The sequence below is a fragment of the Lucilia cuprina genome, chromosome 6 (genome assembly GCF_022045245.1).
Source record: "Lucilia cuprina isolate Lc7/37 chromosome 6, ASM2204524v1, whole genome shotgun sequence".
Classification (NCBI taxonomy): domain Eukaryota; kingdom Metazoa; phylum Arthropoda; class Insecta; order Diptera; family Calliphoridae; genus Lucilia; species Lucilia cuprina.
In genome coordinates, this window is record NC_060954.1 from 58,433,516 (window position 1) to 58,449,995 (window position 16,480).

General features: G+C 29.4%; 1 protein-coding gene across 2 annotated transcripts in view; it reads right to left on the reverse strand.

Annotated features, from left to right (window-relative positions):
• LOC111681708 (rap guanine nucleotide exchange factor 4) overlaps positions 1–16,205 on the reverse strand; it is a 114,900-nt gene extending 98,695 nt beyond the window's left edge. For both annotated transcript variants that reach the window (XM_046954014.1, XM_046954016.1), the window contains exons 1-3: positions 15,492–16,205; positions 6,650–6,792; positions 6,201–6,292 (exon numbers count right to left, since the gene is read on the reverse strand). In XM_046954014.1, coding sequence (XP_046809970.1) covers positions 6,201–6,292; positions 6,650–6,792; positions 15,492–15,526 — 270 coding nt within the window. In that variant the 5' untranslated portion in view covers positions 15,527–16,205. The remainder of the gene's footprint in view (positions 1–6,200; positions 6,293–6,649; positions 6,793–15,491) is intronic.
• Between the last annotated feature and the right edge of the window lie 275 nt (positions 16,206–16,480).

Below are 16,480 nucleotides of genomic sequence, written 5' to 3' on the forward strand. Positions count from 1 at the left end.
AGTCCAGACTATGGACTGATCTATAGTCCAGAGAATAGACTGATCTATTCTCTAGATTATACATTGATCTGTAGTCCAAAATATAGGGTGATCGATATTGCTGAGTATTGACTGATCAATACTGCAGAGTATTGACTGGTCTACAGTCTAGACTGTTCTAAAATCATGACTATAGACTGATCTGTAGTCAAGGTTATATAATGATTTATAGACGAGATTGTTAACTGATCTTCAAGATTATAGAATGTTGTATAGTGTAAACTATAGACTGCTCTATAGTCTGATCTGCAATATAGATTATAGACTTATCTATTGTTTGGACTATAAAATGATCTATAGTTTTTATCTATAAACTGATCTGTTGATTGTGGACTATGTATATATTGTTTTACTATAAACTAATGTTTAATTTGCACTAGAGTTTATTTTATAATCAGGCTGAATTAAACTCGAGTTAATTTTAGATCTATAGTTTAGACAAAACATTGATCTATAGTCAGGAATATAAAATGATCTATAGTCTGGTCTATAGTTTTGGCCATCGACTGATCTGTAGTCTCGCCTATAGACCAATCTATAAACTAGGCTTATATGTAAGTCTAGTATAGGGTAAGTTCGTGTCGGTTCAAATGATTATCATTTTAACTTTTAATATCTGTACCATGACTTGTAGTCTAAATATTGTTGTGGCATATTTTTTGTGTGCCAGTATTCTGTTTTGTTGCCTCTAAACTAGGAAAGGGTATATCAATTTTCTCCAAACTGTGCTTCCCATTGTTGGTGTTGTTGTTCTTCTTGTTGTATATTATGACATTATGATTGTCATGTTGTTAAATTAAATTTGTTCCCATTTTTTTCTACTTCTTGTAGTTTTTATTGTCTTGTATATGGGGGAATGAGTGCGATTATAAGTTACACTCTACTGTGGATTTTAGCAAAGAAATACAATGAAGCTGTATAAAGCTATCTAACACCAAAACTAGAAAAAGTTTATGGTCGTTTATTAGTCGGAGGACGAAGAAGAAAATTGGTGTAAGTAATTAGGTTTAAAACTGATATTGGCAAAGAGATTATTTTGCCAATCCTACACTCAAAAATTTTTACTGTTTCGTGATCTACTGTCACTTCATCGAAGTGTTACAAACAAAATAACAAAACAAATATATTCCCCTACACTTTCGGCTAAAGTATGTAATAAAAAAATATGGAATTTGAATTAATAAGTACTTTTATTACAACTTATATGAAAATACATAGAATATGGAATAGTTTGGGTTATTAATTTAATATTCATGGCACATATATTCCCATTTGTTTGCCAATTGTCTGTGAATAGTACACATGTTCTACATATACATACATATGCACATAGATGTAAGTATGGTTCTAACAGTATATTTATTTATTTATGCATAAATTTGAAATGCATTTGATATTTTCAATTGAAATCGTTTTTTGACATGTACAATGTTGTACGAAATGCTTATTTTGTTTTTTTACGCTGCTTCTGAAATTGTTTGTGAATTTGTAATTGACACCCATATTTGTCAACAAGGTTATCTGTCTGTCCGCCTGTGTCATTTGTTATTAATTTTACTATAATAAAAAATAATAGTAGAAACGGGGATCAGTTAAATATTTATAATTTGATTGTAAATAGAGAAAATATTACCTAATAGGAAAAGTTTTAAGTGATGTCTTAACCATAGCGCAGTGATGTTAAAGATGTAAAACTTCTCCGATGCATCATCGTTTCACCTTAATGATTGGTCGTTGTACGCAATTATCTCAAGGAGAAGGATTGGAAAATTCATAAGTGTACTAACAAACTGACCAACTAACTGTCTAACAACTAACTTACTAGAAGACGGACTATACAATAATATAAAGTCCAGACTATAGACTGATCAATAGTGTCACCAACAAACTGATCTATTATAGTTCAGACACTAGATCATTATTCCAGACTGATCTATAGTTCCGACTTCGGACTGATCTATAATCTAGGCTGAAGACTGATCAATAGTTCCGGCTTCTGACTGATCTATAGTCTTGACTGTAGACTAATCAACAGTTCCGACTTCAGATTAATCTAGAGTCTAGATTATAGACTGATCAATAGTTCCGAGTTCAGACTGATCTATAGTCTAGACTATAGACAAATCTATAGTACAGTGATCTATTTTTTTAGACTATAAACTGTTCTACAATCCAGACTATAAACTGGTCTATAATTCAGTGTAATAACCTATCTATAGTCCCTACTATAGATTGATATATAATCCAGCTCAATAGTCCAGACTATTGACTAATCTATAGTCTCGACTATAGACTGATATATAGTCCCGTCTATAGACTGATCTATAGTCCCTACTATAGACTGTTCTATAGTCCCGACTATAGACTGATCTAAAGTTCCGACTTCAGACTAATCTAAAGTCTAGATTATAGACTGATCAATAGTTCCGACATCAGACTGTTCTATTGTCTAGACTATAGACAAATCTATAGTACAGTCTTTATACTGATCTTTTGTTTAGACTATAAACTGATCTACAGTCCAGACCATAAACTGATCTGTAATCCAGTCTAATAACCTACCTATAGTCCTTACTATAAACTGATATATAATCCAATAATATACTGATCTGTAGTCCAGACTATAGACTGATCTGTAGTCTAGATTAAACTTTGGTTGCGGATTAATTTTTAGCCTAGCCGGTAATCGTAGCCGGCTAATAATCATTTGCAAAGTTCGTTTTTAGTAATTTTTGTAAAAAAATTCTTTATTAAAAATTTTTCAAAATCTTTTTTTTCAAATTTTTCTTTCGTTGGAAATTTTTTAAAAATTTAAAAATATACTTTTTACGAAATTTTTCAATCTTTAATCCAGATCAATAGTCCAGACTATTGACTGATCTTCAGTCCAGATTATAGACTGATCATTAGGTCAGACTAATAGACTGATTTATATTCTTGATTAGTTTCTGATTTACGGATTGACTTTTAGCCTAGACTATAAAATGATCTATAGTTTGCAAAATTGGTTTTTGGTCATTTTTGTAAAAAAAAAATTGAAAATTTTTCAAAATATATTTTTTGCAAATTTTCCTTTCGTTGGAAATTTTTGAAAACATTAAAAAATATACTTTTTACGAAATTAAAAAAATACTTCTTTTAGTAAATTTTTCAAAAACTTTACTAGTTTATACCATTTTTAAACACTAGACTAACCCATAGACTTGTCAAAACTCTATTCAATAGACTCCAGTCCTGTCCATAGACTTGTCTCTCGACAAATTGCTTTCAATTTGTCATTACCAATAGGGGTCAGAATATTTTATACATTACATAGATATTTTCAAATTACTTTTTTCACATTATCTGCATATACAAAAATATTCATTACTTACATATATATGTATATATAAATAATCCCATTTCTCATAAGTCAAGGACATATTCATATATAGTTTATTTTACATGTACATGTGTACATATTTTATTAATATTGAAAGTAATTCTTTCAACCATTTAGATAATAATAGTTTATTATATTTTTCTATTTATTTTTATCACCGAAAAAAAACGGCTACTATTGGCACTTACTCGTAAGTACTTTTATACTTACAATAAATATATGTGTATGTTTATAGTGAGTGTTTGTTTAGTCATGACTACTGCTGAAATAGTTGATTCTCATCGGCATCTTTGCAATTCATATTCATTTGAGTTTGAAGCACACACACACGCTTTAATTTTTATCGCTGTTGTAAATCAAGTGTCATAAAAATGTGCTTTTAAAGGAAAGCCGACGGACGGAAAGTATGCGTCCATATTGATATTTATTGCTGTTTAAAATGTATTCCAGGGGCTAATTGTATGAAAACTTATTGAAATCGTGGAACGATATTGACCATTTTGTCCATAGATAAAGGGTCTTCTCCAAACTTAATCCTGTGCAAAGGGATATTCACACTTCCCAAGAGACCCTATCAAAATTGCTAGATGTATGGGCTTTAATCTTGTCTCTTAGTAAGAACTAGATTAAGCTTCTTGCTGTTGTAATTACTGGGCACGGTACATGTTGGAATGTATGGGCTGCCCACGTTATGCTAGTGTATAAACTGTTTGGGTGAAGAAAAAGTGGAATTGGTGACCTACAAGCGAACAGACTACTCTATTTTCGGAGAGCTCTTTTCCATGAGCTGCCTTATACTCTTTCTTTTACTCGTACGTATGCTCCCAATCAGAGAACTATTTTTCTGCCTTTCGCTGATCTAGACTCTCAGAGATGCGTCACTCGGGTTTTAGAAACACCGTTTGGTTCTCTGGGAGACTGCAAGAACCAAGTAGTCATCGAAATAAGGAAGGGAAACCACACTCTCAACATAAGGGAATGACAATTCTAAAAGTTTTACACAGGGCCTCTGAGTGATGCCGCTAACTAGTGAGCAACCCACGCAACCTAATGCTAAACCTCAATAGATAATATTTAAGTCCTCTTACACATCCCGTTTGACCCATATCGTGATTTCGACTATCAGGTTTTAAGAGTCTAACATCAATATTTCGATACGTTACACAAGAACACTGAAAACTGGGGTCTGTCTTTTTGGATAATAGAAGAACATATATTAAACCCCAGTTCATGAACAGGAAGTGTAAAAGGAGTTCAGGGTACATGTTGTTCGGGTGTAAGTAATGCTATATGCACATGTCTATTAAATCAAAATTAAACGTACATTATATAAAATCGATTAAATTATGTAGGGCGCTACTTAGCAAAAACTTCCATTACTAGAATTAGCATATTAGGGCATTATTTTAACACGATGATGTCATTGGATGCAAGCACTTACCACAAATGGTTACAAGTAATTGGAAAAAGTAGTCGTTTCTTCACAGACAAGAGGACTAATGAATTAGAAAGTATTTATAGAACACATTACTAGTAAGACCATTTTTAGACTAATTCTATGTATTCCAGACAATAAGTAGTAGTTATTGAAAAGTATGTGGTTAGGTAAGTAATTACAAGTGATAGCAATTTTTTGCTGGGAAACAGGAGTAAAAATATCTTACAACATTCTAAATGTTGTAATACAACTATAAATTAAAAAAGTTTGAGAAATTTAACTCTACAAATGAAAATCCATGCAACCACTTAAAGCACCTATGGGTTAACATCAATTGGAGGTGCCTTCTCAGAATAACACACACAAGTGTACAAAACATGGGAAATCAATTCAAAAGAATCTTGATCATGCTTGGAGTGTAGATAAACTGTAAGTCAAAGGTCTCAATAATTTTTTTTACAAATATCTCTTCTACGAGTTTGAATAATGAATGGAAACTTATACAACCACTGAAAGGACATCACTAAAAATTGGAAGACAACCCTCCTCAGCATGAAAAAATCTCAAATTAATTCGGACACACAAGTTTACGTAAACAATTATACAAAATATAACAAATGAATTCCAAAGAATCTAGAGCTTGCAAATAGATTGAGGTCAAAGGTCACATATATTTGTTTTTCAAATATCTCCTTTATTATACATCCTACGAGTTTGAAAAATTAATTTTTGTAGAAAATGAAATTTCCTACATTTTGTTGAAAGAAAATTTTTGTCTTTTACAATCTTGTTTTTTCGAACCATAGTGCAGAATTCTTTCTTTTAATAGGTCCTGAACAAATACTTATATAATATTAGTATTATGAGTCGTAATGCAATGTAATTTGAAAATTTTATTACATTTATTAAAGATTTTTTTCTTGCAACTTTTAAAATGTTTTGGCGCCACACTAGATAAATATTCTTTTAAAACGTTTGAAATTTCTCACCACAAAATGAAAAATCCAATCTAAATCTAACACTTTCAACAAAAAAAAAGAAGTTTTCCCTAAGACTCTTATAACACATGAAATCCTACATGAATTTTGTATCTTCTTACATCCAGCATAATTTTTATATAAATTTCTATTTCATAGTAGACAAGTAACACTCCCCTTTCCCAGCACAATAACGTTTAGCTAGAGAAAACTTATTAAAAATTTATGATTTTCAAAAGATTTTCCCAGCTATCAACTACATACAACAAGAGCCATTTAAAAGAAGTGGCTACTACTGCAAACTACTTGAACTGTGGACTTTTAGTTTTGATATTTTTATTTTTTTTTTTAGAACATTACTAACCTTTCCATCGGCATCGGTGGCATGATAGCGAACCTCCAAAGAGCCACCTAAAACAGCATACCAAAAACGACCTTGTTCACCGGCACGAAAAACTAAAGAAAGTAAAGTAAAAAAAAATTATGAAAATTTGTTAGCATACATTTAGGCATTAAGCCAAAATGAATGAAAGTGGAAGAAAAAAAGAACACAAGAGTAAAGATACACAAAGTGGGAAAAAAAGAAGCATTAGAGCAGAATAACAAATTGTTAGCAATCAGGTTTTGTTGTAGTATTAGTAGTAGTTGTTGTGTTTTTTCCATTTTCTTAACCAAATCCACCACTAACAATTACTAATTCCTCATTTTAGCTGTTAACTTGTCTGTGTGTGTGTGAGTGGGTGGTTTGGTGTTATTTACTGTTTGCTTTATACGTTCATTCATATTTATGGCTTTGAAGCGAATAGCACTTACGTGTAACGCCTTTTTCAAGATCTTCATAAAAACCGCACATGGCCAATTGCTGCAATGCTGAGCCAGGAAGGCGACACAGCGGCTCCACTCGACGCAGACGACAGGATATCAATTCAACATCTCGCAGATTACGGTCACAAGGTCTGCAAAAGAATCAAGAAAAGAAAACACAACATATAATATATGAATAACATTAAAATCAACTACCAGCTAAGAAAATAATAAGATGAGTTTTTCAACAACAAATTTATATTTTAATAGTATTTGTTATTTCTTTCTTCCATAAGAACGCACTATGGGTAGGATTTATAAATTAAAACTGAAAAAACCAAACCAAATATTTTTAATTTCTTTAACAAACCTAACCCATTGTGCACAATAATTGCTAGTGGTTAGGAAGGTAATATGTTCAAAAGCTTACAAAACTACAAAAAATCCTTACTACAATGGGGACACATTAAACTCAAACTAATATTTGTATGTAAAAGTGGGATAATGACTCTCATAATAAAAAATTTGCAATTTTTTTTATAAAGTCAAGTCAACACAATACATTTACCAAAAAAAGTAAAATATATATTTTTATAAAACATACCAAAAAAAAAAACAACTTAAGCAAATATTTGAAAGTTAAATCTTTGACTTCAAGAACACTGAATGTTAGAAGAAAAAAAAATCAAAATAAGCAAAAAGTTTTTATTTCTTTTTTTCTTTTAACTGCTAAAAACCATTTTATAAAATAATATTTTATAAAAAAAATTCAACTTCAAACTCTTATAGCAAGATATTTTTGCCATCACTACTTACTATTACTCAGGGTAATTTCATTGAATATATTGAAGAATTATTTATAATTCTTTAGTTTTGCTATTCTTATATTATCTATTTTTATTTTTTTCTTTGACTTTTACTCCCAAAAGAAAAACTAAAAATAATGAAAAATATATTTTTCAAGTCAAATTTTTTTTCTTAAAAAATAAAATAAACTATCATGTTTATTGGCAGAGAATCATATAGACAAACTGGAGTTTTTTTAAAATTTATTTCCAAGACCTACATAGAAATGGTTAGTTAAATGGAACTATTGTCCTTCTAAATCTGAACAAACATATAGCCGTGATTTTTCTGGATTCTGGTTAACATGATCATAGACTGTTCTGTAATAGAGACCATATACCCATCTATACATGAAGCTATAAACGAGACTATGGACTGATCAGTAGATCGAGACTATAAACTGATATATATTATAGGCAATAGACTAATCTGCAGTTTAGACTAAAGACTGATCAATAATCGAGGTTGATCTGCTTTCTAGTCTATAGGCTAATCTATTGTCGAGACTGATCTGTAGTTTAGACTAAAGACTGATCCATGTTCGTGACTATAAACTTAGTAGAGACCACAGACTGATATGTAGTTAGTCCATACTAATGATTGTGCTGTAGTTCAGACTAACGACTGATCCATAGTCAAGACTATAGACTAATATATAGTAGAGACTACAGAATGCTTTCTAGTCGATAATACTGACTGATCTATTCTCGAGACTGAGCTGTACTTTAGACTTAAGACTGATCCATGGTCGAAACTATAAACTAAACTGTAGTAGAGAATATAAACTGATTTCTAGTAGAGACTATTGACTTATCTGTAGTCGAGATTACAGACTAATTTGTAGTTGAGACCATAGACTGATCTGCAGTTGAGACAGGTCTTTAGTCGAGACTACAGACTTATATGTAGTTGAGATTATAGACTGATCTGTAGTAGAAACTACAGACTGATTTCTAGTCTAGATTATAGACTGATCTTTAGTCGAGACTATAGACTGAGGACCGATTCATAGTCATGACTATAGACAGATCTGTTATAGAGACTACAGATCGCTTCCTAGTCGAGACTACAGATAGATTTATAGGTGACCATAGACTAATCTGTAGTAGAGACTAGAGTCTGATCTGTAGTTAAGACTGTATATACTGATTCATAGTGTAGATTGCGAACAGATATAACAGATAATAGCTAAGACTATAAACTAATCTAGAGTCGATAGCTGTAGTCGGGACTGAACTCTGACTTCGAGACGATAAACTAATCTATAGAGTAAAAAAACTGATAGTTTAACTGAATAGTCGAATCTGTAGACTGATATATAATCTATACTATATACTGATTAATAAACTGATCTTTTATATATGAATAAACAACATAAGTAAACAAAATTGCATACTTTTGGGATCATAGATATGTGAATGGTAATTGAGTGTTTTTAGGTGTAAACAAAATGTTCCTAGAATATAATTTTTTTTCTTATTAAATTCTTTTGTTTTCCCTCTTTGCTGGAGTTTTAAATTTAAAACATAGAATTTTTACTCTTAAATCATTCCTGTACAAAATCTACAAGCTCACATAAATATCCCTACAAATGTTTTCCTAATCCTCAAAAAATTAAAAAAGAGAAAAATTTCATAATTAACCTTTTTTGTTGGCTCTAAAGCACTTGACTTTTTGTTGAAAGGACCTTATTGTATGACCATTTAACAGCATCCTTTAAGCCATATGTGTACGTCTACGAACTGTATACATATTATATATTTTTTTGTAACAATGTTTAACATTAAAATGTACAACATGTATTTTAACACATGCCAAAGGATTTTACCAAGGCACCTCTTGTAATAAAAGGCAGACATTTAGGCAAACAATAAATTACCTAGAAATGTTAATGGAATAGGAAATGTAAAAGGAATAAGTATATAATGTCTCTGTACAAGGACTACTCTTGTAACACAGACATACACACATATATACCTAATTCTCCTAGACTTCTACACGTTTGTTTTCTACAAATAAGCTTGTCTTTTACAATTAATCAATTGTTAAGAATGAAGGAGGAACAAATGTATAACATATTGTTGGTCTATGGTCTAATGTAAACAATCTACTAAGATTTCTAAATTTACAAGGTTTTCTTTCTATTTTTTCATACTTTTAAGAAGGTCGGGATGCAAAACTAACATTGACTTGGCTAGAAAATGTGGTATGCTTTTAGGCATATTTATTTTGCTTGTTTTACAAACACTGTGGTTTTTGGATTGTGTTTAATGTATATTATTTTTTTTGAAATTAAATAAGTTGTTAATATTTTTAGTTTCAGTTTTGGTAATTTTGTAATGTATATTATTTTTGTAGCTTCGGGCTACAAATTCTATAGAAATAAGGGAAATCTTACAAAAATTTTTAAAAATAATTCTCATTATCTTTTTATTCTATTCTATCTACATTATTATATAAATTTTGTGTAGTAATATAATGTATTTAAATTTAAAATTACAATTGTTATTGTTAAAGTAGGGATGAATTAATTAGATAAATTGTACATCAACATAGTGGGGAGTAGCGCTTGTACTGCTGCTTGTAGAGCAGAAAAGCACACAATGGTCAGTCTAATCTATAGTCAAGACTATAGCCTAATCTATAATCAATACTATATACTAAATTATAATCAAGACAATAGAGTAATGTAGAGTCAAGAAAATAGACTATCTATAGACAATATTATCTATAGTAAAGGCTATATATAGGATTATCTATAGTCAAAACAATTAACTTATTCATAGTCAAGTCTTTAGACTTATCTATAGTCAAGACTAAAAACTATCTACAGGTAAGACCATAAACTTTCTATAGTTAAGATTATAAACTTTCTATAGTCAATACTATAGACTGTCTGTAGTGAAGCCTATATGCCTATCTATGCTCAAGACTACAGACTACATATAGCCAAGACTATGTACTATCTATAGTCAAGTCTATAGACTTATCTATAGTCAAGACTATAAACTTATTTATTGTCAAGACTATAGAGTATATAGCCTTGACTATGGTCTATAGTATAGACTATCTATACTCAAGGCTATAGACGACTATAGACTATCTATAGTCAAGACTATAGACTATCTATAGTCAAGACTATAGACTATCGATAGTCAAAACTATAGGCTATCTATAGTCAATAGGCTAATATAGGCTAACTATAGACAATCTATAGTGAAGTCAAGACTATAGACTGTCTATAGTCGAGACTGTAGACTATCTATAGTCGAGACTGTAGACTATCTATAGTCGAGACTGTAGCCTATATGCAGTCAAGACTGTAGACTATATACAGTCAAGACTGTAGACTATCTACAGTCAAGACTTTAGACTATCTATAGTCAAGACTGTAGACTATCTATAGTCAAGACTATAGACTATCTATAATCAAGACTATAGAAAATTCCTACAGACTTTCTGTAATTGAGACTATAGACTATCTATAGTCAAAACTATAGACTATCTATTGTCAAGACTATAGACTATCTATAGTGAAGTCTATAGACTATCTATAGTCGAGACTATAGACTATGTATAGTCCAGAATATAGGCTTTCTATAATCGAGACTATAGACTTTCTATAATCGAGGCTGTAGACTATATAGTCAAGACTACAGACTATCTATTGTCAAGACTATAGACTATCTATGGTCAAGACTATAGACTATCTACAGTCAAGACTATAGACTATCTATAGTCAAGACTTTAGACTATCTATAGTCAAGTCTATAGACTGTCTATAGTCAAGACTATAGACTTTCTATAGTCAAGACTATAGACTATCTATAGTCAGGACTATAGACTATTTATAGTCAAGACTATAGACTATCTATTGTCAGGACTATAGACTATCTATTGTCAGGACTATAGACTATCTATTGTCAGGACTATAGACTATCTATTGTCAAGACTATAGACTATCTATAGTCAATACTATAGACTATATATAGTCAAGACTATAGACTATCTATAGTCAGACTATAGACTATCTATAGTCTAGACTGTAGACTATCTATAGTCTAGACTGTAGACTATCTATAGTCAAGACTATAGACAATCTATAGTCAAGACTATAGACAATCTATAGTCAAGACTATAGACAATCTATAGTCAAGACTATAGACAATCTATAGTCAAGACTGTAGACAATATATAGTCAAGACTGTAGACTATCTATAATCAAGACTAAAGACTATCTATGGTCAAAACTATAGACTATCTATAGTCAAGACTATAGAATTTCTATAGTCAAGTATATTGACTTATCTATAATCAAGACTATAGACTTATCAATGGTCAAGACTATAGACTTATCTTTGGTCAAGTCTATAAACTTATCAAAGTCAAGACTAGAAACTAGTCGGTAGTCAGGATTATGGATTGATCTATATGGCTTGAGGTTTAAAAATTCAAATTTTACCAAAAATTAAATTTTTCAGTAAACATTAAACTTATGACTTAAATTTTTACTAAAACATATAAACTGTATGTTTTATTTTCTCTTATTAGTATTTTCCAAAAATTTTTCCAACAATTTGTATAAAAATTATCCATTTCTTGTAAAAAAATATAATAATAAATATTTTTTTAACAAAAATTACCATAAATTTTAATAATAAACTAAACTTCTTTGTTGTCAAATTTTATGTAAATTCAAAAACTATAATTTACTCTTATCGAAAACCTATTAAAATAACCATTTATTGAGGAGGAAGAAAATTAAATAATAATTTAGCTTTATATCTAACATCCAGTTTTTTATCAAATACCTTTTGTTCCTATACAAAATTTATAAAGAAAAATTCTTACACATTATTTTCGAACTTAAAAGCATTTTAAAAATACTTCAAGCTATAAACAAGCAAATACTTGTGTCGCAAAACAATTGCAAAAATGTTAAGGCGGAAAATTCCGTAATACAGGCATGTATTTAGAAGACAACTTAGAAATTATATTTGCAAAATAAAATATTTAAAATTCCAGCGTAAGACTTAATGACAGCAAAAACACAGCACGGGGAAAAAACAAATTTAAAGCATTACTTTAAGGGGCAAATAAACTCAATGTACATTATGCAAAAGAAAAAGTAAAGCATAACATTTAGGGGATGTTTATGATAACATAAAGACATTAATGAGCTGGGCAGTAAAAACCAAACCTTCGACTATTGTCATAAAAAAAAATACTGTTAAGTAGGTGTTGTTTGTTTATTTTGGTGTTTTAATTGTGTAATAGAAATATTTCGCAAAACAAAAAAACTGCTTGCTTAAGTGCTAAAGTAATAATATTATGCTTAGCAACAACACCCAAGCAGAAAATTGCTCATATTGTTGTTAATTTGCTGTATTTATGTTTTTAGGTTTATTTTCATATATTTTTCATTATATTTGTGCTTTTTTTCTGAATATAATTGGCTGTTTGTGTTATCTGTTTTTGAAATAAAGTTGCTATTGTTACCAAAGCTATTATTGTTATAAATATATGTATAGAGTATACTTTTAGGGTGGTGTATACATATTTTTAAATAAATGATTTATTAGATATATTGTTCATATATATAAGAAAATTTTGTGAATATTTTATATATTTAAGAGTTTGTTTTAAACAGTATTTTTTTGGTCATAAATTTTTATAAAATGTAAATTTAAACCACTTGAAAATGTCACTTGAGATTATATTATTTATATTTATTAATAATAATGTTCTTTTAAATACTACTAAGGAAGTACATAACTATATTAAGATAGAATTCAAATGACAAAATCGAATTATGTGAAATTATTCTAAAATAGGTATTATTGGAAAATTTAAGAAGAACGTAGCATATGTGTGTACATTTCTTATTGAAAAAATTTTGTTGTCCAGTGTCATGAGTAATTAAAAAGTACAGTTCTTTATTTTAACAAATTATTACTATAGAACCTTTTTATTACTCTTCTATTTGCTACAAATTGTATAAACTGTATTAAACACATTAAAGTGTTGGGATATTTTGAAGAGTTTTATTTTATTTAATTTAATAAACGCATTTGTTACATGAGTACCCTAAAAGTGTGCTTTATATATTTTTTTAATGAAAATATTGTTTTAGACTTCGTACATGGTCATGATTTATTATTGTTTTGTATTTTGTCACAAGAAAAGTTAGTTTTTATAATAAATTACAGAACAATAATAGTAGAAAATTTGAAGGAAAAATTTTTCTAAAAAGTTAACCTTTAAAGGTTTTCAATAGACTATAGAATTATTTCTGATTCAGCACCATATTTCTTTCAGGAAAGAAATGGGTAGACGAAAGGGCACAGCTGACACAATTTTGAATCTAATGAGTTGGAAACCATAATTTTTGCAAAAAATATCATCTTGAGTCAAGATCATAGAATGACATGTTATCAAGAAAATAGATCAGACTATAGTCAAGACTATTTACTGATCTATGGTCAAGACAGATCCAAAGTGCAGATTATAAACTGTTCTATATTGAAAACTATAGCCTGATCTTCTGTCAAAACTGTTGTCTGATCTATAGTGAAGACTGGTCTAGAGTCAAGACTAACGAATTATATATAGCTTCGAGACTAAAGACTGATCTATAGTCGAAACTATAGGAGGATCTGTAGTCAAGTCTATCAACTCATTTATAGTAACTGATACTCAAGTCTAAAGACTGATCTAGCCTGATCTGTAGTGAAGGCTATTGGCTGATCTATAGTGAAGACTCATCTAGAGTCAAGACTAAAGTCTTATATATAGTCGAAACTAAAGACTGGGGTATAGTCGAAACTATAGACGGATCTGTAGTCAAGACTATTAACTTATCTAAGGTAATGACTACTAAGTGATAGTAGGACTATAGATTGATCTAGCCCGATCAGTAGTCAAGACTATTGGCTGATCTATAGTGAAGACTGATCTAGAGTTAAGACTAAAGTCTTATATATAGTCGAAACTAAAGACTGATCTATAGTTAAAAAATAGCTGAATCTGTAGTCAAGACTATTAATTTATATATAGTATTGACTGATAAACAAGACTATACATTGATCTAGAGTGAAGACCGATCTATTTTCGACACTACAGACTAATCTACAATCAATACTATAGTCTAATCTGTAGTTATTACTATTGACTAATTTATAGCGAAGGCCTTAGACTGAACTAGTGTCAAGACTAAAGACTGATCTATAATCAGCCAATCGACTGTTCTATGGTCAAGACTATAGTCTGCTCTATAGTCAAAACTGTATTCTGCTTTGTAGTCAAGACTATAAACTGATCTAGAATCAAGACTAAAGATTGATCTAGAGTCAAGACTAAAGACTAATCTATAGTCGAGACTACAGACAAAGATCTATAGTCAACACAATATACTGTTCTAAGCTCAAGAGTAGACTAATCTACAGTTGAGATTATATACGGATTAGATTAATCAGGACTTTAGATTAGACTATAGTCCAGATTAAAGACAGATCTTACAAAGACGAACATCAATAATATCAGAAAGATCATCGGTGCTAACCATCAGTTTGTGATATTATAAATAATTTTCAAAAAGAAATCTATTTAAACAATTTTAAGACATTGCTGAGTGCCCTTATATACAAAATCTTAGCTCATTGGTATACCATAACGTGAATGGGATTTAGATAAAATGGTTTGAAGTATTTAAAAGGTTATTTTAGAAAAACCCTTTAACATTTATATTTTCCTTCAAAAAATATCTTTTAGATTTTTTAGCTTTTTAGAATAAAATGTAAAATATTTCTCTCTAATATTTATTGTACACAAAATTGTAAAGTATACTTTTAGGATTAAATAAAAAATATTATATATGGCATATCCTTTTAGTTTACTTTACATGTTATTTTATTTTCATTTCTACTAAAACCCGATTTATATTTCCATTTTTAATCTTCGTTTTTTTTTTTCTACAGCCAGTAAACAAACTAAAATTTTAACTTACCTCTTGTCCATAGCAGTTATCCATTCCATCGCCATGTTGCTGAATTTTAGTTTTCTGCACTCACAAACTCTAGCAAAATTCCTTTCAATGTTGTGTGTTGTTGTATTTTTTTTTTTTTTTTGATATTTTTATTAAAGTAACTCAAACATTAACACGTATCTTTATTCTTTACCGAAACACCAAAAGTATAATAAAACACTTAACACGCACACATTCTCAAACACTTTGACAATTGCCAAAAATAATATTAATAACCCAAAAGAGAGTAAATAAATATAACTTTTAAAGCTGAAGGTTAAAACAATATTTATATAGAAGGAAACAAAAAAATTTCAACGAAATATTTACTAAAATTTAATATAATTTTTTTTATTTTTTGTTTGGGTCTCGTTTTTTTTTTTCAAAAAAGGTATTCAATTTATTAATAACAATTTACTTTTGTTTTGGGCAAAATTTCAACACAGCTGTCTATTATAGTTATAACATTTTCTTTTATGCTTTCTATGTTTTTTTTTTTAACGGATTATATAAATTAAATTAAATCAATTTAATCACTTTCACTTTTAGGTTTAAAAACACAAAAACTTTTTTTGCTTTATTTTTATTTTATTTTTCTATTTCGTAATTGTTGTGTCTCTATTATTCCGGCAAAATGGACATTGTGTTGTCAGCATAAACATCCTGTTTCACCACATCAGACACATGACTAAAAATCTAAAAGACAAGAGAAAAAAAAAACGAACAATTTTATTTTAAAATTTGTTGAAAAGGAAGTAAAATTAAACAAAATGTTATTTTTATAGGAAACACAATAAAATAAAAACCAAATATAAAGTTTGCACTTTCTAAACTAAAAACTGCAAAGTTTTCAATTAAAACTTGATACGAATATTTTTAATCCCTAATGTTATGCAGCATGAACAGTGTTTTTTTTTTGTTAAGCCATTTATGTATGCAATGTTTTCGTATAGAAAATGGTTTTAATCTGA